General features: G+C 43.2%; 1 protein-coding gene across 1 annotated transcript in view; it reads right to left on the bottom strand.

The window, feature by feature from the left end:
• ACOXL (acyl-CoA oxidase-like) overlaps positions 1-23,393 on the bottom strand; it is a 269,160-nt gene that overhangs the window by 29,735 nt on the left and 216,032 nt on the right. Inside the window, exon 13 of the mRNA XM_018054699.1 lies at positions 16,818-16,929. Within this exon, the coding sequence (XP_017910188.1) occupies positions 16,818-16,929 (112 nt within the window). The remainder of the gene's footprint in view (positions 1-16,817; positions 16,930-23,393) is intronic.

Below are 23,393 nucleotides of genomic sequence, written 5' to 3' on the forward strand. Positions count from 1 at the left end.
AGCACCCCGGAGGCCAGTCCTCGCCCGGTTGGCCCGCGTCTCCAGCTTCCTGCCTCTCCGCCTGTCTGACTTTCTGTGTGGGGGCGTGCACGTACACGCACGTGTTCTTAATATATTTTCCCACCTTTCAGTATTTTTTATGTCTATCTTTATTTCATTTCTCTGTATCTCCCTCTCAAGATGAGTTCTTTCTTTCTCTCTCTTTTTTAAAAAATTACTTATTTATTTGGCTGCACTGGGTCTTAGTTAACCATGGCATGCAGGATTTTAGTTCCTCTCACCGGGACTGAACCTACATCCCCTGGACTGGAAGGTGTATTCTCAGCGACTGGGCTGCCAGGAAAGTCCCTCTTTCTCTCTTTTTGCAAACTTCCTTCACCACTTTTCACTTGTCTATGTATCTTTAATGTTCCCACAGTCCTCTGCCTCTCTGCGTTGTCTTTATTTTTCTGGGTTCCTGCTCTGGTTTTTTCCTCTCCTATTTCTATGTCTGCAGTTCCTGCTTTCCTGCATCGTCCCATCTGTCTTTTCTCCTGTCTCCTCTTTCTTCCTTCTCTTACGTGCTTGCCCACTACATTATTTCTTCCTCTACTCTTTAGGCTCGCTTCCAGATTAAGCTTGGTTTCCTCTGCGCAGCTTTGGAGAGAGGACCCCTCTCCTGGCCACCAGCAGCCGCTCCCTGAGCTCTGCACTCTCCCAAAGCTCTGTTCTTGCATCGGTGGGCAGGGGCTGGTTTGTCTGCCGCTAGCAGCTCAAAGAAAGCGAGGTGGCTGGGTCCACCAGCTGTCAGCTCACTGGTGGCTTCCTGAACTGGGAATATGGGATTCTTTATACCATTACCCTAAGCTTTGAACCTGAGCTACAATTCCAGGAGGGCCAGATAAATACATCTCATCCAAGATCTTGCTACCCATGCCAAAAAAAAAAAAAAAAAAAGTGAGAAAGGACACAAGATGCCCACTGCTCCTGCTTGTTCCCTATGAAAAGGAGAAGTAAATATTCTCCAGATGTCCCAGAGACCACTGTGCCTTGGCTTTGGGGACCCCAAGGGAGGGGCTAGTTGTGGAATTCATGATGATCTCAGAGTTTGGGTCAGAGTTTGAACCCAAGGCCCTCCATTCTACCACCCATCCCATCCCAGAGACCCTTGCCAGGCCCCAACTGGGCACCAGAACCTCACTCCCTTCCCTCAGGGGTGGCCAGTGGCTGTACTGCAAGACCGAGGTGGGTGGAGGAGCCCTCCTCTAAGGATATGAGCTGAGGGGGTGCAAGGCTGGGGTTCCCAGAGGAACACACCATCAAAATGATGGCTGGTGTGATGTCATGTAGAGGCCCAGCATCTCGGATCTTCCCAGCACACCCATGTGCCCCATGGCGCTGGCCCTGGGTTTTACAGTGAGTCCCAGGAAAGTCCAGTAACAGGCTCTAAAGCTGGAATGCAGATGTATCTGTTGGCCAGGTCACATCTCGTCCCCCACTGTCAACAAAGCTTGTTCAGCACAGCCATGTGGCTGCAGACCTGCCCCCCCCCCCCACACACACCCTGACTGTTCACACAGGAGCCTCCCCCCCACCCCCCCCAGACAGCCTGGGCCACAGCAGCAGAGACAGCATCCTCCTCACCTGTGTGGGGATCAGGTTCTCCATTCAGTTCAGTTCAATAGCTCAGTCGTGTCCGACTCTTTGCAACCCCATGGACTGCAGCACGCCAGGCCTCCTTGTCCTCACCAACTCCTAGAGTTTACTCAAACCCATGTCCATTGAGTCGGTGATGCCATCCAACCATCTCATCCTCTGTCGTCCCTTCTCCTGCCCTCAGTCTTTCCCAGCATCAGGGTCTTTTCAAATGAGTCAGCTCTTCGCATCAGGTGGCCAAAGGATTGGAGTTTCAGCTTCAACATCAGTCCTTCCAATGAACACCCAGGACTGACCTCCTTTAGGATGGACTGGTTGGATCTCCTTGCAATCCAAGGGACTCTCAAGAGTCTTCTCCAACATCACAGTTCAAAAGCATCAATTCTTCGGTGCTCAGCTTTCTTCACAGTCCAACTGTTACATCCATATATGACTACTGGAAAAACCATAGCCTTGACTAGACGGACCTTTGTTGGCAAAGTAATGCTAGCTTGCCTGCAAAGATGCCTGTGCGTGACACACACGGCATGGCTCCTCTCCATCCGGAACCATCCAATCTCAGGACACACGGCCTTGCCTACTTCAGAGTGGTGTATGTACCCTTCTCTCTGCCTTCCCCACCCACTGCTCCCTCCGAGTTTCTCCTGGGAGCTCCCCTCCAAGTCATGGTCCAAATGTGCACCCTCTGGTCTCCACCAAGCTTGTACATCCATCCATTGGAGCCCTTCTTGTCACACTGCTCTGACTAGAGCAGGACTGAGACTTGCCTGGTACCCAGCTGAGTTGGGCAGGGCCAGTGGGCACATGTAAGACTCCCCTCTCACAGATAGGTGGTGGGAGTAGAGGTGGATTCCAGGCAAAGGGCTGGAATGCAGCTGGATGCAGAGGGCACAGAAACACAAGAGGAAATTTTGTAGAGAGGAGTATAGGCAATCAAGATGTGCAGGGCTCCAGGTCAGGCTTCTCACTGCAGGGCAGTAATAGAGACTGCAGCTTTGGGGGGATCTTCCAGGGTCTCCGCAGCTTCTCTCACCGGTGCTGCCCTCCAAGCTCTGGTCTGGATCCTGGCAGTATGAACAGGTCCCCAAGACAGAGCTCTTTCCTAGCGAAGACCTGACTATTTTTGTGCCGGAGTGGGTATGGGGCAGGAGGGACATATGTGCTTGATCTGACCTGTTTCTGAATCTTTGCACCACTCAGGCTTGGCTGAAATTGTTAGAAGATGAAATCAATAGGCTCTTGGCAAAGGGCTGCTATAATTGAATACATTACATCCCAATTTCTCCTCCTTTTCCCTTTTTGTGTCAAATGAAGAGTCTGCTTTTTATTACTGAGTCTTTCAGAACAGAAAACGAATATCAGATGATACAGCTTCTTTGGTCATTTAGCCTACATTTGAATACATGCCCCTGAAATTGATCTTGACCATTTCCAACAACGGATATGTCAATAAACAGATGGATGCTGCCTTCATCCTTTCCTAGCAGTGTCCTCGTCTTGAAATCGCTTCTAACTGTTCCAGTGGAGGAGGAATACAGGTGGGGGTAGGGGGTGGAAATCAGGAGACTATAAATAGATTTTACAGGCACTGAAACATGCATTTGGAGTACCATCAGCTAGAAAGATCTTGTTTCAAGAACACGATCTTTGCATTTAGCTGAAGACAATGTTATGGAACCTGATTGCCCTTAGTGACTGCCTAAAGCTGTCATAAGGCAGAATAATGTACATTTAATATGGGAAAGAAATCAACCCTCAGGATCTTTGTTTCCTGATTCTCTGCAGCAGCTCAAATGGTGCTTGGCCCATGAGACAGCTGGTGGAGGCGTTCTTGGGACTGTGGGGGAAAGGCCAGGGGTGCGGCACACAGAAAACTCACCCCACGGGGGTCTAGAGTGAACACAGGAAACGAGAGTCTGGGATGAAGAGCACAAAACCCACTGCAATTTGGACTCCACAGGGCTCTGTGCCTCAGTGGCCACCAGTGACATCAGATCTCCCCCAGAAGCCCTGGGGGCAGTCCTGACTCCACCTTCCACGTTCTCTCCATTAAACTAGCCCAAGTCTCACCCCCTACCCCTCACACTCACTGCTGTGCATGCCAAGTTGCTTCAGTCCTGTCCAACTCTGTGTGACCCAAAGGATGGTAGCCCTTTGCCACCCCTCCTAGTTCAGACTAGATCCCAACTTCTCTGGGGTGATGGTTTCTGTGACCTCCCAAAGGGCCACCCTCTCATCACTGACTCCAGAATGATCTTCCTGACACCAATGTGCTCCGGCCACTTGCAGGGAAGGTAGAAGGTTCTAGACCCAATACTCAGGGTACACAAGGCTCCCTGCAGCGAGCACCCAGCACCACTGCAGGCACTCCACCAGTACCATCATCCCACTGCAGTTTCTGCCGGACAACAACATGAATCAGCTCATAGTGCATAAACACCCCCTCCCTTTTCAGTCTCCCTGCTGCCCCGCCCACCCCACCTCTCTATGTCATCACAGAGCGCTGAGCTGAGCTCCTTGCGCTGTACAGCAGCTTCCTGCTAGCTAGATATTTTTATTTAAATTAAAAGACGCTTACTCCCTGGAAGGAAAGTTATGACCAACCTAGATAGCATATTCAAAAGCAGGGACATTACTTTGCCAACAAAGGTCCATCTAGTCAAGGCTATGGTTTTTCCAGTGGTCATGTATGGATGTGAGAGTTGGGCTACGAAGAAAGCTGAGCACCGAAGAATTGATGGTTTTGAACTGTGGTGTTGGAGAAGACTCTTGAGAGTCCCTTGGACTGGAAGGAGATCCAACCAGCCCATCCTAAAGGAGATCAGTCCTGGGTGCTCATTGGAAGGACTGATGCTAAAGCTGAAACTCCAGTACTTTGGCCACCTCATGCGAAGAGCTGACGCATTGGAAAAGACTCTGATGCTGGGAGGGATTGGGGGCAGGAGGAGAAGGGGACGACAGAGGATGAGATGGCTGGAAGGTATCACTGACTTGATGGACGTGAGTCTAAGTGAACTCCGGGAGTTGGTGATGGACAGGGAGGCCTGGCGTGCTGTGATTCATGGGGTCGCAAAGAGTCAGACACAGCTGAGTGACTGAACCGAACTGACTGAATGTAGATATGTTAATCCCAGTCTACTTGGTACTTGAAAGGATGCTCAACATCAGTAATCATCAGGGAAATATAAATCAAAACCACTATGAACTATCACCTCATACCTTTTAGAATAGCTATAATCAAAAAACAAGAGATAAAAACTGTTGATGAAGATGTGAAGAAAAGGGAATCCTTGTGTACTGTTGGTGGCAATGTAAATTGGTACAGCCACCATGGAAAATAGTATGGCCATTTCTAAAAAATTAAAAATGAAACTACCACATAGATCCAACAATACTACTTCTGGATATTTATCTGAAGGAAATGAAATCACTATCTTGAAGGGATATCTGCACTCCTATGGTCATTGAAACATTATTTACACAAGCCAAGATATGGAAGCAATCTAAGTATTCACACACACACACACACACACACACGCTGAAATAGCCATTCATCATGAGAAAAAAGGAAATCCTACCATTTGCAACCACATAGATAGACTTTGAGGTCATTATGATAAGTAAAATAAGTCACACATAGAAAGCAAATACTTCACAATCTCATTTATATGCAGAATCTAAAAAAGCTGAAGTTGGGACCTCCCTGGCAGTCCAGCGGTTAAGACTTCGTCTTCCAATCCGGGGGCGGGGCGGGGGAGGTGGCAGTGCAGGTTTGATCCCCGTTTGGGGAACTAAGATCCCACAGGCCTCATAGCCAAAAAAAAAATACATAAACCAGAAGCAATACTGTAACAAATTCAATAAAGACTTTAAGAATGGTCCACATAAAAGAAAAATTCTTTAGATAAATAAAATTTAAAAGATTGAGTCACAGAGAGGGAGTAGAAAGATGGCTATCAGGGGTTGGGGGCAGGAGAAATTGACACGTGTTGGTCAAGGGGAAAAATGTCTAGTGACCTAAAGCATAGCACGGTGACTACAGCCAACAGTATCATACTATATACATACAAGGTGCTAGAAAGTACATCTTCAATGCCTCACTCTCTACCAAAAATGCAGCTATGTGAGCTGATGAGTGTTAACTAACAATAGTGTGTTAATCAGTGCACAACATATACGAATCATCACATTGTACACCTTGAAATTACACAATGTTCTATGTCAATTATATACAATGAAACGGGAGGAAAAATAGCAGGAGAAACTCCAGAAAAGAAACAGCTGTTCAGTATTCAGTCATTTACACCAAGTCAGACTCACCAGTAATTAGCATCCCATAAACTAGAAAAGTGTGGTGTCTATGCTCTGCTCTTCAACCATGAGCCCTGAGTTTGCTACATGTACCCACACATCTGCGTGTCTCTCAGACTAAGCTGTCTTGTCCCTTGCCCTGTCTGGATGATTTGCCCCACTGTCCATGCCTGAGCCTTTCCTACCACCTTGGCCAGGGACCTGCTTCCCATGGTCCAGACTCTCAGATGTCAAGATCTCTAATAGAAGGTTCAGAATCTTTAGGGTCCATTTGCCTGACTTTGGGGCCAGCCCTCAATAGCTCACCTCCTGCCAGGCTCCTTTAACTTTGCCCAGACCTCCCTGTCATCTGTCACCATGCTCTGGATTCCATGCTGCTGGCTGGTCCGGGTGCCCACAACTGTGTTTTGGTATGCCACTGAAAACTCTCTAGCACAGAACTGATACTTGGTGAATGTTGTTGCTGTTTGCCATTTCTTGTTTTCCCCAATTAGCATATCAAGATTCAGTGGTTGAATCTTGGAAAGTTCTGAGTCTCCCATTTCATATAAGAAAATATGATAAGTGCCTGTAATGCAAACAACCTAACTGCTGCGAGGCACCACTTAAGCTGTATCTTTAAATATTTTAATTGAAGTATAAAAAGCACACAGTCAGATGCATAAATCTTAAGTTGACAGCCTGATGATTTTTTACATGTATGCACCCATGTAACCATCCATACCAAGATAAAGAAATTTCCCAGACCCTGTACGGTACTCCCTCCCAGCCCACACCACACTCTCTCACTCTCTGACCCACAGATCACCACCAACTAATTTCACCCCTTCTTGAATGAATGTCATATAAATGGAATCATACATTAGTAACTTCTTTCCAGGCTTCTTTCACTACACATAACATCTGTAAAATTCACTTATGTGGCTGCATGTAACAGCAGTTTATCCCTTTTCATTGCTGGATACAATTGTGTGGTATGAAGATATTACAGTTAGTTTATCTAATTTCATGCAGATGAACATTTGAGTTGTTTCCAGTTTGGGGCTATTATTGATATAGATGCTATAAACATTCTTGTAAAAGTCTTTCTGTGAGCAGAATTTCATTTCTCTAGGTATTTACATAAAAACCTAGGGGGAAAAGTGCTGGCTGTAGGGTAGCTGTGTATTTAACTTTATAAGGAACTGCCAAACTGTTTCCCAGATCAGTTATCACTATTTTACAGCAATGATCAAAGCTCCCCTTGCTCTATACTGTCACCATGATTGACTTGCACCCTTTTGCTTAACACATTGCAGTGGGTGTGTCGTGGTATTTCACTGTGGTTTTAATTTCAATTTCCCTGATGACTAATAAGATCGAGAGAAGTTTCATGTGCTCATTACCATTCTTTTATCTTCTTTTTTGAAATGTCTTTCAAGTCTCTTGTGTAATTTTTCTTAGATTGTGTCTTTTTGTTACTGGGTTAGAGAAGGTCTTTATTTTGGATAAGTCTTTTGTCAGATACATGTGTTACAAATAATTTTTCCAAGTTTATGGATTGTCTTTTTGCTTTCTTACTGATGTCTTTTGGAGAGCAATATTTTAATTTTGAAAAAAAATCTGGTCAATATTTAATTGAATGATTAGTGATTTTTATCTTTTTCACTAAAAAATCATTGTCTACACCAACTCCAAAGAAATAGTCTCATGTTTTCTTCTAAAATTTTAAGTGTTCACTTTAAGTCAATTTCAAGTTAATTTTTCTGTATTATATGAGGAATAAATTTTTTCCATTTGGATATTTAGCTGTTTTTCACACAATTTGTTGAAAAATTTTTTCGTCACTTAATTCCCTTTGTATCTTTGTAAATGAACATATATTTGTGAGTCAGTTTTCTGGACTTTATACTGTTCCATTGATCTATTTGTTTATCCTTATACCAAATCCATACTGTCTGGGTAACTGCAGCACAAACATAAACTCTGAAATCAGGTACTACAAGGCCTCCACCTGTCTTCAGCTTTTTTCAGTCATTTTAGCTATTTCAGATTATTTGTGTTTCCATATGAACTGTCACATCCTCTTGTGAGTTTCTACAAAGATGTCTGCGGCAAATCTGACTGAGATGGAGTCAGATCTACAGACCCATTTAAGGAGAATGAACATCAGAGCAATACTGGATCTTTCCATGCATAGATACGATATCCTTTTCCACCTATTTAAGTTCCCGTTAATTACCTTCCACAATGGTTTATAGTTTCCTATGTATAGACCTTGCACTATTTGAATTTTTGTTGCAAAATATATTCCTAAGAATTTTATGTTTGCTAATGATGTTGGAAATTTAATTTAATTTTACATTGTGCTTTCTAATTGTTTATTGATCGTGTGTAAAAGTAAATTTATTTTGGATATTGAGTTTGTATCTTGTTACCTGTAGTGATTTACTATTAACAGCTGTGTTGCAAATAAATAACATAAGCTCACTGAAGGAGAAGGAAAAAACATATTGAAGTAAATTTGGAAAATACTATTTTTTTAGATACTGTAAGCTACATGCAAGAATACACAGAAGAACTGTACAAAAAAGATCTTCACGACCAAGATAATCACGATGGTGTGATCACTCCTCTAGAGCCAGACATCCTGGAATGTGAAGTCAAGTGGGCCTTAGAAAGCATTACTACGAACAAAGCTAGTGGAGGTGATGGAATTCTAATTCAGCTATTTCAAATCCTAAAAGATGATGCTGTGAAAGTGCTGTACTCAATATGCCAGCAAATTTGGAAAACTCAGCAGTGGCTACAGGACTGGAAAAGGTCAGTTTTCATTTCAATCCCAAAGAAAGGCAACGCCAAAGAATGCTCAAACTACCGCACAATTGCACTCATCTCACATGCTAGTAAAGTAATGCTCAAAATTCTCCAAGCCAGGCTTCAGCAATACATGAACCGTGAACTTCCTGATGTTCAAGCTGGTTTTAGAAAAGGCAGAGGAACCAGAGACCAAATTGCCAACATCTGCTGGATCATCGAAAAAGCAAGAGAGTTCCAGAAAAATACCTATTTCTGCTTTGTTGACTATGCCAAAGCCTTTGACTGTGTGCCTCACAATAAACCGGAAAATTTTGAAAGAGATGGGAATACCAGACCACCTGACCTGCCTCTTGAGAAACCTATATGCAGGTCAGGAGGCAACAGTTTGAACTGGACTTGGAAAAACAGACCGGTTCCAAATAGGAAAAGGAGTACATCAAGGCTGTATATTGCCACCCTGCTTATTTAACTTCTATGCAGAGTACATCATGAGAAATGCTGGGCTGGATGAAGCACAAACTGGAATCAAGATTGCTAGGAGAAATATCAGTCACCTCAGATATGCAGATGATACCGCCCTTATGGCAGAAAGTGAAGAGGAGCTAAAAAGCCTCTTGATGAAAGTGAAAGAGGAGAGTGAAAAAGTTGGCTTAAAGCTCACCATTCAGAAAACGAAGATCATGGCATCCAGTCCCATCACTTCATGGGAAATAGATGGGGAAACAGTGGAAACAGGGTCAGACTTTATTTGGGGGGGCTCCAAAATCACTGCAGATGGTGATTGTAGCCATGAAATTAAAAGATGCTTACTCCTTGGAAGGAAAGTTATGACCAACCTAGATAGCATATTCAAAAGCAGAGACATTACTTTGCCAACAAAGGTCCATCTAGTCAAGGCTATGGTTTTTCCAGTGGTCACGTATGAATATGAGAGTTGGACTATGAAGAAAGCTGAGCGCCGAAGAATTGATGCTTTTGAACTGTGGTGTTGGAGAAGACTCTTGAGAGTCCCTTGGACTGCAAGGAGATCCAACCAGTCCATTCTAAAGGAGAACAGTCCTGGGTGTTCATTGGAAGGACTGATGCTAAAGCTGAAACTCCAATCCTTTGGCCACCTCATGCAAAGAGTTGACTCATTGGAAAAACCCTGATGCTGGGAGGGATTGGGGGCAGGAGGAGAAGGGGACGACAGAGGATGAGATGGCTGGATGGCATCACCGACTCAATGGACATGAGTTTGGGTGAACTCTGGGAGTTGGTGATGGAGAGGGAGGCCTGGCGTGCTGCAGTTCATGGGGTCACAAAAAGTCAGACACGACTGACCGACTGAACTGAACTGAACTGAAGCTACATTCACAAAGAAATACTGTGTTCTAGTTGTAAATGTGTTTCTCACAGAGAGACGGACTAGCAATTCTGAAACTACTTAATGTGTATACTAGGGAAGATCAAATAAATAAACACAGTAGACAGTCAAAGGCAGATTTCTCACTTTCTCAGAGAAAGAGGTTACAAATAGGAAAGAGGGAAGGCTTGTGGTTTGGGATTGGAATCAGAAGTACCAGTAAAAACTCGTGGTTTCTAACATAAGTACGTACAAATCTGTGTGAGAATGTGTGAGTAAACCTCTATCTGTTTTCTAGCTCAGAACAAGCCTAGAAATTGTGATATTCCAGTAGCAAATTAGCATACTCAGCAACCAGATACTGGTTTTTAAATGTTATTCTCCAATAAAAGGACCAGGGACTCTTGGAGAAATGGTTGATTACAGGGTGGGCAGAGAAAATAAAAGATGAGCCTAGGACCTTTTGTGGTACGCAAAGTACAGAAGTTCTAAAAAAGAATCACGGGGACATAACAAGCAGAGATTTGGACTAGCTAACGAAAAAGGAGCTCTCAATAGACAAAGTGGAAACAGTCTGAGCAAGAAAATAAAATGTTAGAATTGGATGTAGCCCAAATATAGAATATCCATCAATCTGAACTGATATAAATAATACTAAATTGAATAAATAACTAGTTGGTGGAGAAGCAACATCTCTTTCTTCTAATAAAGGAATGTAGCCAGAAGGAGGGAAATTGAAAGTCCCCACTAGGAAACATCTCAGGGGGCTTCCCAGGTGGTGCCGGAGGTGAAGAACCCGCCTGACGATGCAGGGGACATAAGAAACATTTGCTCCATGGGTACGGAAGATCCCCTGGAGGAGGAAATGGCAGCCCACTCCAGTATTCTTGTCCGGAGAATTCCACGGACAGAGGAGCCCGGCGGGCTGCAGTCCATGCGATCACAGACTCAGATGTGACTGAGCGCGCACGCACGCACAGAACAGAAGCGTTTCCTGTGGCCAGGAACAACCAAGACGGGAGCGCCGGTCCACACAGGAGGCGACACAGGCAGCCGCGGATCTTCCTGTCTGCTCACTCGGGGCTCTCTCCAGACCACCATCTGCCCCTCCTCGGCACCACGTCAGCTTACTGTGACAGGGAAGTCAGTTACGCTTTCCCTCTCTTGAGAGTTGCAGGGGTAGGAGCCTTACCTCTCACTGAGAAATGGGAACATGTCCCCCATTAAAGGAATTTCAAGCCCCAGTCAGCAGAGGAGCCTCACTTTTGTACAAGATGACTATTGCCCAGGCAGCACCCAGTGCTCAAGGACACAAAGACTGTCCATCAGGTGGCCCTGGTCTCCGGCTCATCCTCCCAGCCCAACTAAACCACCGGAGTTAGAAGATGCAAGATCAACGCAGACCAGTGACTCAGGAAATTTAGTTTCTAATCCTGTTTCCTGTCTTTGATGATCTGCCTCTGGAACACAGCTCTCGGCATTTCTGTACCATGAGATTTTTCGTAAAACATCTGCTCTTCAGGCTGCCCTGTTGGCTTCTAAAATGGTAACAAACAGAACCCAGCGGCTGTTACTCTCTATTTCCTGTCTCTGCTCTGAAACTCCCAGAGAAGTACAAGCAAAGAAGATCAGACTTTCTCTCTAGGTTCAGTGACCATGGTGGCTCAGATGGTAAAAAATCTGTCTGCCATGCAGGAGACCTGGGTTTGATCCCTGGGTAGGGAAGATCCACTGGAGAAGGTCATGGCAACCCACTCCAGAATTCGTGTCTGGGAAATCTAACGGACAGAAGACCCTGGTGGGCTACAAGTCCATAGGATCACAAAGAGCTGGACACAGCTGAGTGAGTAACACTTTACTTTTTTGGTGATAGTGGTATTTTCCAGCTCCTCTCTGATTTATCAGATATCACTGGACCCACTGAGCTTCGATGGTGGGTCAGATGGTAAAGAACCCGCCTGCCAATGTAGGAGAGGTGGTTCGATCCCTGGGTCAAGAAGATCCTCTGGAGAAGGGCATGGCAACCCTCTCCAGTATTCTTGCCTGGAGAATTCCATGGACAGAGGAGCCTGGCAGGCTATACAGTCCATATGGGGTGGCAAAGAGTCAGACATGACTAAGCGACTAACACTGGACCAAGTTCCTGAAGACCTGTGACTGAGGAGACTGTGGCAGCTTGACCTCCAGCACACGCCCTGGGTGTGCCATCCAATCACCGGCACGGACAGCTTGCATTTTCCACAGACAGGAACTCAAGGTTCTAAACGCCAACCAGGTGACCTGGGCAAAGAACCTGTTAGTCTAAAAGTATAACAAAATAGTTGGCATCAGCTATTAGAAAGATAGTCTTCAGTGGTACAATGATTTCATTATATTTTAAAGATCTAAAGAGTGTTAAAGTCACACACACACACACAGAGAGGTCAGGTTGCACTGACCACAACAATAAAAACTGTAGGTTACAGTCAGAAAGTTCTAGAGACTCCCCGGTGGTCCAGTGACTAAGACTCCACACTGCCCATGCAGGGGGCCCAGGTTCAATCCCTGGTCAGGGAATGAGATCCCACATGCCAACTAAGAGTTCATACACTGCAGCTAAAGACCCTGTGCGCTGCAACCAAGACCTGGTGCAGCTGAATAAATAAATGAATGAAAGAAACAGAAAGCTCTACAAAGTTACATCACCCGAAACCTTATTTCCAACCCCCACTAACTCTTTTCCAACAAAATCTCAAATTCTTAATAAGGAAAAATAACTTAGGGTAGTTGTTCCCAACTTAGATGACAGCCCCTGGATTTTGAGGATGATTCACAGTCTTTACTTGTCGGTACAAACCACTTCCCTTTTCCTTTTGATTCAGCCTTGCAGTGGGAAGGAGGGCATCATGAATCAAATTTTTAAAATCACTCATTCCTAGCTGATTTCTACACACTCTGAAATGGAAGAACTACCAGTGCAGTAGAGGAATATTACAGGTGATGACAGAATAAACTGGTTAGCCAGAAGGATTTTCATCCCACCTGAATTACCATCCCTCTACCTGCCCAATTTTTATTTTAAACATATGAAATTCAGCAGTCATCTGTTATATATATTGATTACTGAGGGTATGCATTTGTCTCCTTTAGATTTTTCTTTTATAAAATGACTGAAAGTGTTAGTCATTGAGTCGTGTCCGACTCTTTGTGACCCCATGGACTGTAGCCCACCAGGCTCCTCTGTCCATGGGATTCTCTAGGCAAGAACACTGGAGAGGGTTGCCATCTCCTTCTCCAGGGGATCTTCCTGACCCAGGGATGGAACCTGGTCTCCTGCATTGCAGGCAGATTCTTTACCATCCGAGCCACCAGGGAGGCCACAAATGATAGAAGCCCTTAATAAAATATTCTCAAGGTGACAAGTTTATTGTCTTCTCCCTGCCCCGACGAATGGGGAAATGACGCAGTGACCTTGATAAGCAATGCTTGAAAGGTGATTTTAGAGAACTGGAGAAGTGGGGCTTCCTAGGGGAGCTATGGGGTTGGGCTCCCACCATGGTTACCAGAACACAGAAGGACATTTCCTGGTCCCATTGGAAGTTAAATTCTGGCTGCACCAAGGAAGGAAAGAAATGATCAGATGGTAGGGCTCTCTTTTATTTTAATCAGAGCAGAATTACTTAACAATATTGATACATCAACATGAATCGGCCATAGGTATGTATGTGTCCCCTCCATGTCCCTCCCCATCCCACCCCTCTAGCTTGTGACAGAGCACCAGCTTTGGGTCCCCTGCACTGACAGGTCTTTTGGGAGAACCCAGGAACCCTAAGCACTCATTCCAGACCATGAGGGAGATGGACTGTCTAAGGTGTGTGGGTGGGCCAAGGGTCTCCAAAATAAAATGTGCGTTTGAGGAAAATTAAAGTGGGTCAGTGGTAAAGAATCCACCTGCCCATGCAGGAAACGCTGGAGACATGGGCTCACTCCTTTGGTCAGAAAGGTCCCCTGGAGAAGATGGCAGCCCACTCCAGCATGCTTTCCTTCCTGGCAAACCCATGGTTAGAAGAGCTGGGAAGGCGAAGGTCCACGGCATCGCAAAAGAGTTGGACATGACTTAGTGACTAAACAACAATGACTATGTTGTTTATTTAACTCTATTAAGAATAAAATACTAAAACTTATATTAGCCCGTTAGTATATTATATTAACTTACATTAACTCTGTTAATAAAATATTAACTCTGTTAATAATAAAACAAATAAAACTATTTAACTCTGTTTAACTAATTATTTCAAAACACATAATTATTAGTTGGCTGATTCACAGGGACCACCAATTCTTTCATAAATCTTTAAAATTTTTTTTAAATTTTCAAGTTGGAGGATAATTGCTTTACAATATTGTATTGATTTCTGCTGCACAACAACACAAATCAGTCCTAACTCTATGTATATCCTCTCCTTCCTGAGCTTCCCTCCCACCCCCGCCCATCCCACCTCTCCAGGTCATCACAGAGTGCCAGGCTGGACTCTCTGTGCTATGCAGCAGCTCCCCGCCAGCCAGCTATCCTACAAGGCAGTGTACATGTTAGTGCCACCGTCTCAATTCCTCCCACCCTCTCCGTCCTCCGCTGTGCCCACGAGTCTGCTCCCCATGTCTGTGTCTCTATTCCTGCCCTGAAAATAGGTTGATTTCCTTATTTTCAAGTTATTAATTTTGATTCTTTTTAATGTCCTTTTGAGTAGGTGTTTGAATAATTTTCAAGGAAGGCCATGGGAGTGAGGTAAGGTGAAGGTGAAGTCGCTCAGTCGTGTCCAACTCTTTGCAACCCCTTGGACTGTAACCTACTAGGCTTCTCCATCCCTGGGATTCTCCAGGCAAGAATACTGGAGTGGATTGCCATTTCCTTCTCCAGGGGATCTTCCCGACCCAAGGATTGAACCCGGGTTTCCCTCATTGGAGGCAGACGCTTTAACCTCTGAGCCACCAGGGAAGTGAATTGCTTCTAATTCTTAGATATTTGAAGATATCTTTCCACTGCCTGTACTCATGGATTAAATCTGGCTTGGAATGGTATGCTTAGATCATGAGGTTTCCTCTTTGTAGGAGCAGGTCTTAGTCCATTTGGAGCTGGTGAATAAGAATTGAAGCTAGTCTTGACTTTTTTAAATTTGTTGATAAACTATTACTTTCTGTCTGGTTGCTTAAACGATATTCTCTTCACTATAGAATTGCAAGCTATCCTCAGGTTGGGTATTTTTTCCATTACAATTTTGATTTTTTTTTCACACTAGGGAAGATACTTTTCTTCTGTGTTGATTATTATATCTGCTCCTTTGTTCCTGCACTTTTAGGAATATTTCTTCTCTGTAGGTTGCATTTTGACTGTTCCCACTCTGTTGATTGTCATCTCGTGACCTTCATCCTTTACTTCTGCATTCTTGGAAAGCTCATTCATAGGTTACATAGTCTCCATTGTTCTGCTCACTAGCGCCTCTAGACCATCTTGACGGCACCCTCCTCTTATGTTGGCTGGGACCATGTTTGATAACGGCAGGGAATGCGGAATGACTTAAACCCACCTGAATATGCCCTTGGTATCTGCCAGGGCTTCACCTCAGACCTACACCTGGAGGAAGGACCAATTTGCACAAACTTGGTCCAGCTTCCAGTGGGTATGCATCAGTCTGTCTTATTCCCCGAGTGGATCTGGACCACTTCTGCTCCAGGGCTCTTCTGCTGAAGAGCATTTCCTAAGAGAATACCCATCCCGCAATGTGGCATGCATCCTCCTCCTGCTCTGTGTTATCCTTGGTGACGCTGTCCTGGGAGATGTGGTCTTGGTATTCATATTAAAAGAGATGAACTGAAGCTTGGGGGAAGTTTCATGGAAACCAGTTCTGGTCCTCTTGGAAGCTAATTCCTTTGCAGAGGAGAGCAGTGTTCTGATTCCAGGCTATGGTAGTCCCGAGTCTCTGAGTCCAGGCAGAAAGTAGATAAGTGAGCCTTCTCTTAGCGTCGTCTTGTCTATTCCATGTTGGGATTAGGAGATGAAACAGATATTTCTGGGGTGGGGGGTGGGGGTGTGGGTTTCCTCCAATAACCCCATTGGCACCATACTTGGTAGAAACTACCTCTAGACTTCCATCAATGCTGATGCAAGGTTTTATGTTTTTTCAGAACATCGTGGGCACTTCAGTAGGAAACAGAGTGCATCTCAGGTGAGCCCAGTGGTTAATTTCCACATGCGCCTGATGTACTCTGCTCCCCCAGAAAATAATGTATTTGTTATTACAGACAATGATGCTTCGGTTTCAGTAAGGATTAAAAACTACTCCACTCATCAATTCCTGTTCTAAAGATGACACACAGAGTTCATCAGTAGCATCGGGGCCTCTGCAGTAAGCAACGCTGTCATGCAAAACGGCTTATAGAAATTCTAGCTGTTTCCAGAAGCTTGTAATTATTGCCGCATGGGTGCTAAGTCATTTCAGTTGTGTCTGACTTGCTGACTCATCCTCTATTACATTTAGCAGGGACAGGAAGATCTCTTGGAGAAGGGAATTGCTACCCACTCCAGTATTCTTGTATGGGAAATCCCATGGACAGAGGACTCTGGCGGGCTACAGTCCATAGGGTCACAAAGAGTCAGACCCGCCTAAGGGACTAACACTTTCGCCAGCAAGAATATGCCTTACACACATGTTAGAAGGGAAAATATTATTATAACACAATGTATCTTTACCTTATAATAAATTCGGGCCACCAAACCCCGCTGAAGAGTCCTTTCACGAAAATGCACTGCTTTCAACAGAAAGGTGAGGTTACCAACTGTGTCCATGTTAAATGCCAGGAAACTGAAAAAAAAAAAAAAAGCACGGTGACCATCATTATTATTTTGTCATCACCAAAGTATTTCAGTTTGAAAGAAATAGATGGGATTTTTTTTTCAAAAAGAACTTCCTCCCAATAGAGAGTGTGAATACACATAATTATATCCTTGATCTCTCACTTGCTGTATTTTGGGCCTTCTCTTGGTAATTTTGTCGATGAATGCCCGGGTCAAGTTATTCTACGTGGTCATCCTTGCGATGTAAAGATAATTTGGTTTACTTCTTTTTCTACTTAGTATTTTTTAAAACATTTTTTTTTAATTTAACCATTTTTTTTTGGCCACACCTCACGGCATGTGGGATCTTAGTTCTCCAATCAGGGATTGAGCCCTTGCCTCCCTCAATGGCAGCACAGAGTAATAACCATTAGACCACTGGGAAAAATCCCTAAAAGATATTTTTTAATTGAAGTATAGTTGATGTACAATATTATATAGTACAGGTATCCAATATAATGCTTCACAATTTTTAAAGGTTATACTCCACTTATAGCTATTATAAATGGGCTTCCCAAGTGGAAAAAGTTCTCAGTTTCTCATAAACTAAACACACATAACCTGTGACTCAGCCATTCCATTCCTACTATTTGCCTTAGAAAAATAAAACACGTTCATGAAAACACTTGTATACAAATATATTCACAGAAGTTCTACTCAGAGAAGTGAAAAATTAACATCCCAGGTATCTCTCTGTCAAGAAAAAGGAAAATAATACAAACAATTACACGCCAATAAAACTGACAACCCAGACAAAATAAATACATTCCTAGAAACATAATCTTTGAAGACCAAATGAAGAAGAAATAGAAAATATGAGCAGAGTAATTACATGCAATAAAATTGAATCATTGAAAAAATAAAGATCTCCCAACAAACAAAAGTCCAGGGCCAGATGGCATCATAGGTGAATTCTACCAAACATCTGAGGAACTAACACCTATCTTTCTCAAACTATACCCAAAAAATTAAAGAAAAAAGAAAATTTCTGGACTCATGCTAGAACGTCAGAATTGGGCTGATACCAAAACCAATAAAAATATCACACACAAAAAGAAAATTACAGACTGGTATCTGATGAACATAGATCCAAAAATCCTCAATAAAATATTAACAAACCGAGCAAAACAATACACCAAAAAGATCATACACCATGATCAAGTGGGATTTATCCCAGGAATGTAAGGATGGTTCAACATCCACAAATCAGTGTGATCCACCACATCAACAAACTGAAGAATAAAAACCATCTGATCATCTCAGTAGATGCAGAAAAAGCTTCCCCAAAACATTCAAAATTATGATAAAAACTCTCAACAAAGTGGGTACAGAGGGAACAAACCTCAACATAACAAAGGCCACATATATGACAAACCCACAGCTCACATGTATATACAATTTTTGCCAATTATTCCTCAACATAGAAATTTGAAAAAAAAAATTTTAAACAGAATGGAAAACAAACCTTAGTATGAAAGTGAAAAAATGAAAGTGTTAGTTGCTCAGTCATGTCCAACTCTTTGTGACCCCATGGACTATAGCCCACCAGGCTCCTCTGTCCATGGAGTTTTCCAGGCAAGAATACTGAGTGGGTAGCCATTCCCTTCTCCATGGGATCTTCCTGACCCAGGGATTGCACCTGGGTCTCCTGCACTGCAAGCAGTTTTTTACTGCTGAGCCACCAGGGAAACCCCATGTAACTTCCGCATAAGCAGAAAAAACTGTAACCAAATACTGAAATTTAGTTAATAATGTCCATTCCACATTATTCAGAAATATGCTAATATCTGTAGTTTACTTTGAAATGCATCAGAGAAAAAAAGGTGAACTGAAGGATGAACTGAGGGCTTGACACATGAATATATATGTGGTACAGTCAGCAGAGGCACATGTTACTAGTTGATTCTATGGTGGGTATGTGAATGCTCCCTAATATTATTTCAATTCTCCTGAGCATTTGAAAATGTTCATAATATAAGCGACACAGCATTCAAGTACAGTACAGAGACTTGATTTTCCTCCACCCCCACATCCTCCGAGGCATCCACGGGTCGGCGAGAGCACGGAGGGGCCCGGTGGCAGCCCCTTAGGGGAGGGCACAGAGCAGCACGCACTGGCACAACAAAGGGCAGAATGGAGCTGTTTGCAGAAGGAAGCTCAGCCCCAGTCAGAGCCTAGCCCTGCCCTCCTCACCTGGCCACATGGAGTCTTCCCAGTACCATGACTGACTCCTCCCACAGCTCACATGAAGGGTAGCCTCTGGGAGTCCATACCAGCAGTCGCCTACTTGGAGGGATTTCAGGGACCATCGTTCCTCGTGGTCCCATCCGCTCACTTCTCTTATGAGTTGTCAGTATGACTGCCATCCAACTGCTTTACCTGCATCAAAGTCTCCTGAAAGCTGAGAACCCAAGGTTACTGCTGTGTCATCAACACCTGAAGTAGTGCCTGGTACAACGTGTGTGCATGGAGATGTGTTGGATGACAAAGGCTTTTCTTAATACACATAAAAGTGAGAGTGAGTAAGGTTTGGGGACATAAGGAGAAAACTGCAGCCAGACTGAACCAGTAAAACCTGGATGTGTGGGAGAGAGGAGTGTACTGTTTTGGAGGATAATAACCGAGACAAAAATAAAGGGACTGGAACTTTCCAAACATTTACACTTGGAATACTGCCTTTGGCACATCTCTAGTCTATCTTGGAAGATTTGCTAGGGATATAGATTTGCATATGGGTGAGAATCTGTTTTTCGTTTGAAATGATGGAAACACCCCTGTTCTGCTATCTGGAAGAGAAATCGAGGGGCAGATGGTATGTAGGTAGATGGGGAACTTGTTTCCTGAATGGATGGAACCGGTTCTGGTGGGAATTGTACTGTTCTTTCAACTTATATGTTGTAAATTTTCCAGCTAATAAATTGTGAGGGAAGCTATCAGTTCTATAAAATGCCCCTTCAGGGCTGTGTTCTCAGCCACAGTCAAGTCTGACTCTGTGGCCCCATGGACTGTAGCCCACCAGGTTTCTCTGTCCATGGGATTCTCCAGGCAAGAATACTGGAGTGGGTTGCCATCTCCTCCTCCAGGGGATCTTCCCGACCCAGGGATCGAACCTGCATCTCCCACACTGGCAGGCAGATTCTTTACCACTAGCACCAACTGGGAAGCCCATAGACACGCTAAAAAGACTTACTGACTTTGTAGAGTGTGCAAATTGAAATACAATCAAAGAAAATTATATAAAATTAAAAGATTAAAAAACACCCCCAAACAGAGGGAGATTTAAGTGAAACAATCTTCGGATATGGGAGCTGCTATTTCCAGCTTTAAGACAGCCTACAGTTTGAATAAATAGGAACGTGAGCAGTAGCTTACAAAACAAAAGAAAAAGGACAGATTCCTGCCAACCAGTGTGAAAAGTCGCAGGCGTGTGTGCGTGCCCGCTAAGTCGCTTCAGTACTGCCTGACTCTTTGCGACCCCATGGATGTAGCCTGCCAGGCTCTTCTGTCCATGGGATTCTCCAGGCAAGAATACTGGAGTGGGTTTCCATGACCTCCTCCAGGATCGAACCCAAGTCTATTGTGTCTCCTGCACTGACAGGTGGATTCTTTACCACTAACATCGCCTGGAAAGCCCACAAAGTCCCATACTATCATTTAGTATGTTTCCTCTGTCTCTCATCAGGATTGTAAGATTATACTTTTTAACGAATAGTTGCTTGAAAATTAGTTTATTTGGGTTATAAAGACCAAAGTCTTTCTCCAAATAAAAATGATAATTTAAAAATTACACAAAAGGAAAAAGTACAATAAGCGCCTCAGAAGTAGAACAAAGAAGGTAATACATTTATGAGCCTAAATCAATGAAGTAAAAGCAAAGGTATGTCAGAGGATCAACAAAGGGAAAAGTTGGTCATTTGAAAAAAATAATAAATTAGACAAACATCTGGTGAGATTAAACAACAATAATAAAGGAGAGGAAAAAAAACACCATAAATAATTTTAGGAATGAAAACTGGGACCTAACTACAGATCTAAAGAGCCTCTTGATGAAAGTGAAAGAGAGTGAAAAAGCTGGCTTAAAACTCAACATTCAGAACAGTAAGATCATGGCATCTGGTCCTACCACTTCATGGCAAATAGATGGGGAAATAATGGAAACAGTGACAGACTTTATTTTGGGGGCTCCAAAATCACTGCAGATGGTGACTACAGCCATGAAATTAAAAGACACTTGCTCCTTGGAAGAAAAGTTATGACCAACCTAGACAAAAGCAGAGACATTACTTTACCAACAAAGGTCCATCTAGTCAAAGCTCTAGTTTTTCCAGTAGTTATGTATGGATGTGAGAGTTGGACTATAAAGAAAGCTGAGTGCAGAAGAATTGATGCTTTTGAACTGTGGTGTTGGAGAAGACTCTTCAGAGTCCCTTGGACTGCAAGGAGATCCAAACAGTCCATCCTAAAGGAAATCAGTCCTGGAAGGACTGATGCTGAAACTGAAACTCTGATATTTTAGCTACCTAATGCGAAGAACTGACTCATTTGAAAAAGACCCTGATGATGGGAAAGATTGAAGGCGGGAGGAGAAGGGGACGACAGAGGATGAGATGGTTGGATGGCATCACCAACTCAATGGGCATGAATTTGAGTAAGCTCCAAGAGTTGGTAACGGACAAGGAAGCTGGGTGTGCTGCAGTCCATGGGGTCACAAAGAGTCAGACACAACTGAGCGACTGAACTGAACTGAACTGAACTACCGATCAAGCAGAAGTTAAAAGGATAATTAGAGAATAGTATGATAAACCTTACTGGAGAAGGAAATGGCAACCCACCCCAGTATTCTTGCCTGGACAACCCTATGGGCAGAGGTGTGTGGCAGGCTACAGTCCATGTGATCTCAAAGAGTTGGACATGACTGAGAAACTAAACAACAGCAACATGATAAACCTTAGATCAGTAAATCTGAAATCAAATGGACAAATTCCTAGAAAAATATCATTTACCAAAACTGGCAGAAGAAGAGAAAGCCTAAATGGTCTTAAAACAATTAAACTAATTGAATCAGTTGTTTAAATATTACCCAGACCCAGATAGTTTTCAAATAACTTCTCAGATTCTTCTACAGAATAAGAAACTACTCCCAAAATAACTTCTGTGGCCAGGAAAACTTGATATAAACCCAATCAGGGAAGTATGAGAAAGGAAAACAATAAGCTAATAAGTACACAAAAACCCTAAAAATAATACCAACAAGCCAAACCCAGGAAAATATAAAAATTATAATATAGTATGACAACCATAAGTGTTTCTTAAGCACACAAGTGTTATTTATCAAAATAGGATAAGAAGAAATAACATGATAATTTAATAGACAAAAAATCATTTGCAGTAAAATTCATCATCAAATAATGATAAAAACATGTTAAAAATAACAGTAAATGGAGCTTCCTTAGGAGTAAAGTATGCCTATCAAACACTTTAGCAAATGTATTCTTAACTATTAAATTTATTCTATTAAATGTATTCAAACTAATTCTTTTAATTTAATTTAACTTAATTCAAACTAATTTTTTTAAAAATCAGGAATAGGGCACCTTCTCACAAAAACAAACAAAAGAAGCAATAACTAGAAAAGAAGGAATCAAATTTACTATTTGCAGGTGGTATGACTGTCTATGGAAATCCAAAGAATCTATCAGCACATTTAAATGACATTTTTTATGGTCAGGTTTAAATAAAAAAGTCAACAGTGTGTATAACAAATCAAGAACAAAAAAAACATAATTTAAAAAATGTTCTTTTTATGGCAACAACAAAATTATAAAGGACCCAGTAATAAATCTGTCCAAAGTTGTACTATGTTGGAAAGAAATTATAAAACTCTGGAAGACACTTGGGAGGTTAAAATCTTTGAGAGGAAGTTCAGTTTTACAAGCATGTCAATTTTTCTGCAAATCTATAGATTTAACACACTTCCAAAGAAAATTCCAGTAGATTTTTAAAAAAACTGTGGTAAAATAAACATAACATAAAATCTGCCACCTTAACCATTCAGCAGCATTAAATACATTCACATTATCATGCAACCATTACTATTACTCATCTCAAATCTTTTTCATTTTCCCAGACTGAAGTTCTGCAGCCAGTGAGCACTGTGCCCATTTCCTCCTCCTACTGGCCCCTGGTAACCACTGCTCTGCTGCTGCTGCTGCTGCTCAGTCGCGTCAGTCCTGTCCGACTCTGTGCGACCCCACAGACGGCAGCCCACCAGGCTCCCCCGTCCCTGGGGTTCTCCAGGCAAGAACACTGGAGTGGGTGCCATTTCCTTCTCCAGTGCGTGAAAGTGAAGAGTGAAAGTGAAGTCACGCAGTTGTGTCCGACTCCCAGCGACCCCATGGACTGCAGCCCACCAGGCTCCTCCGTCCATGGGAT

This window comes from Capra hircus, chromosome 11 (genome assembly GCF_001704415.2).
Source record: "Capra hircus breed San Clemente chromosome 11, ASM170441v1, whole genome shotgun sequence".
Taxonomy (NCBI): domain Eukaryota; kingdom Metazoa; phylum Chordata; class Mammalia; order Artiodactyla; family Bovidae; genus Capra; species Capra hircus.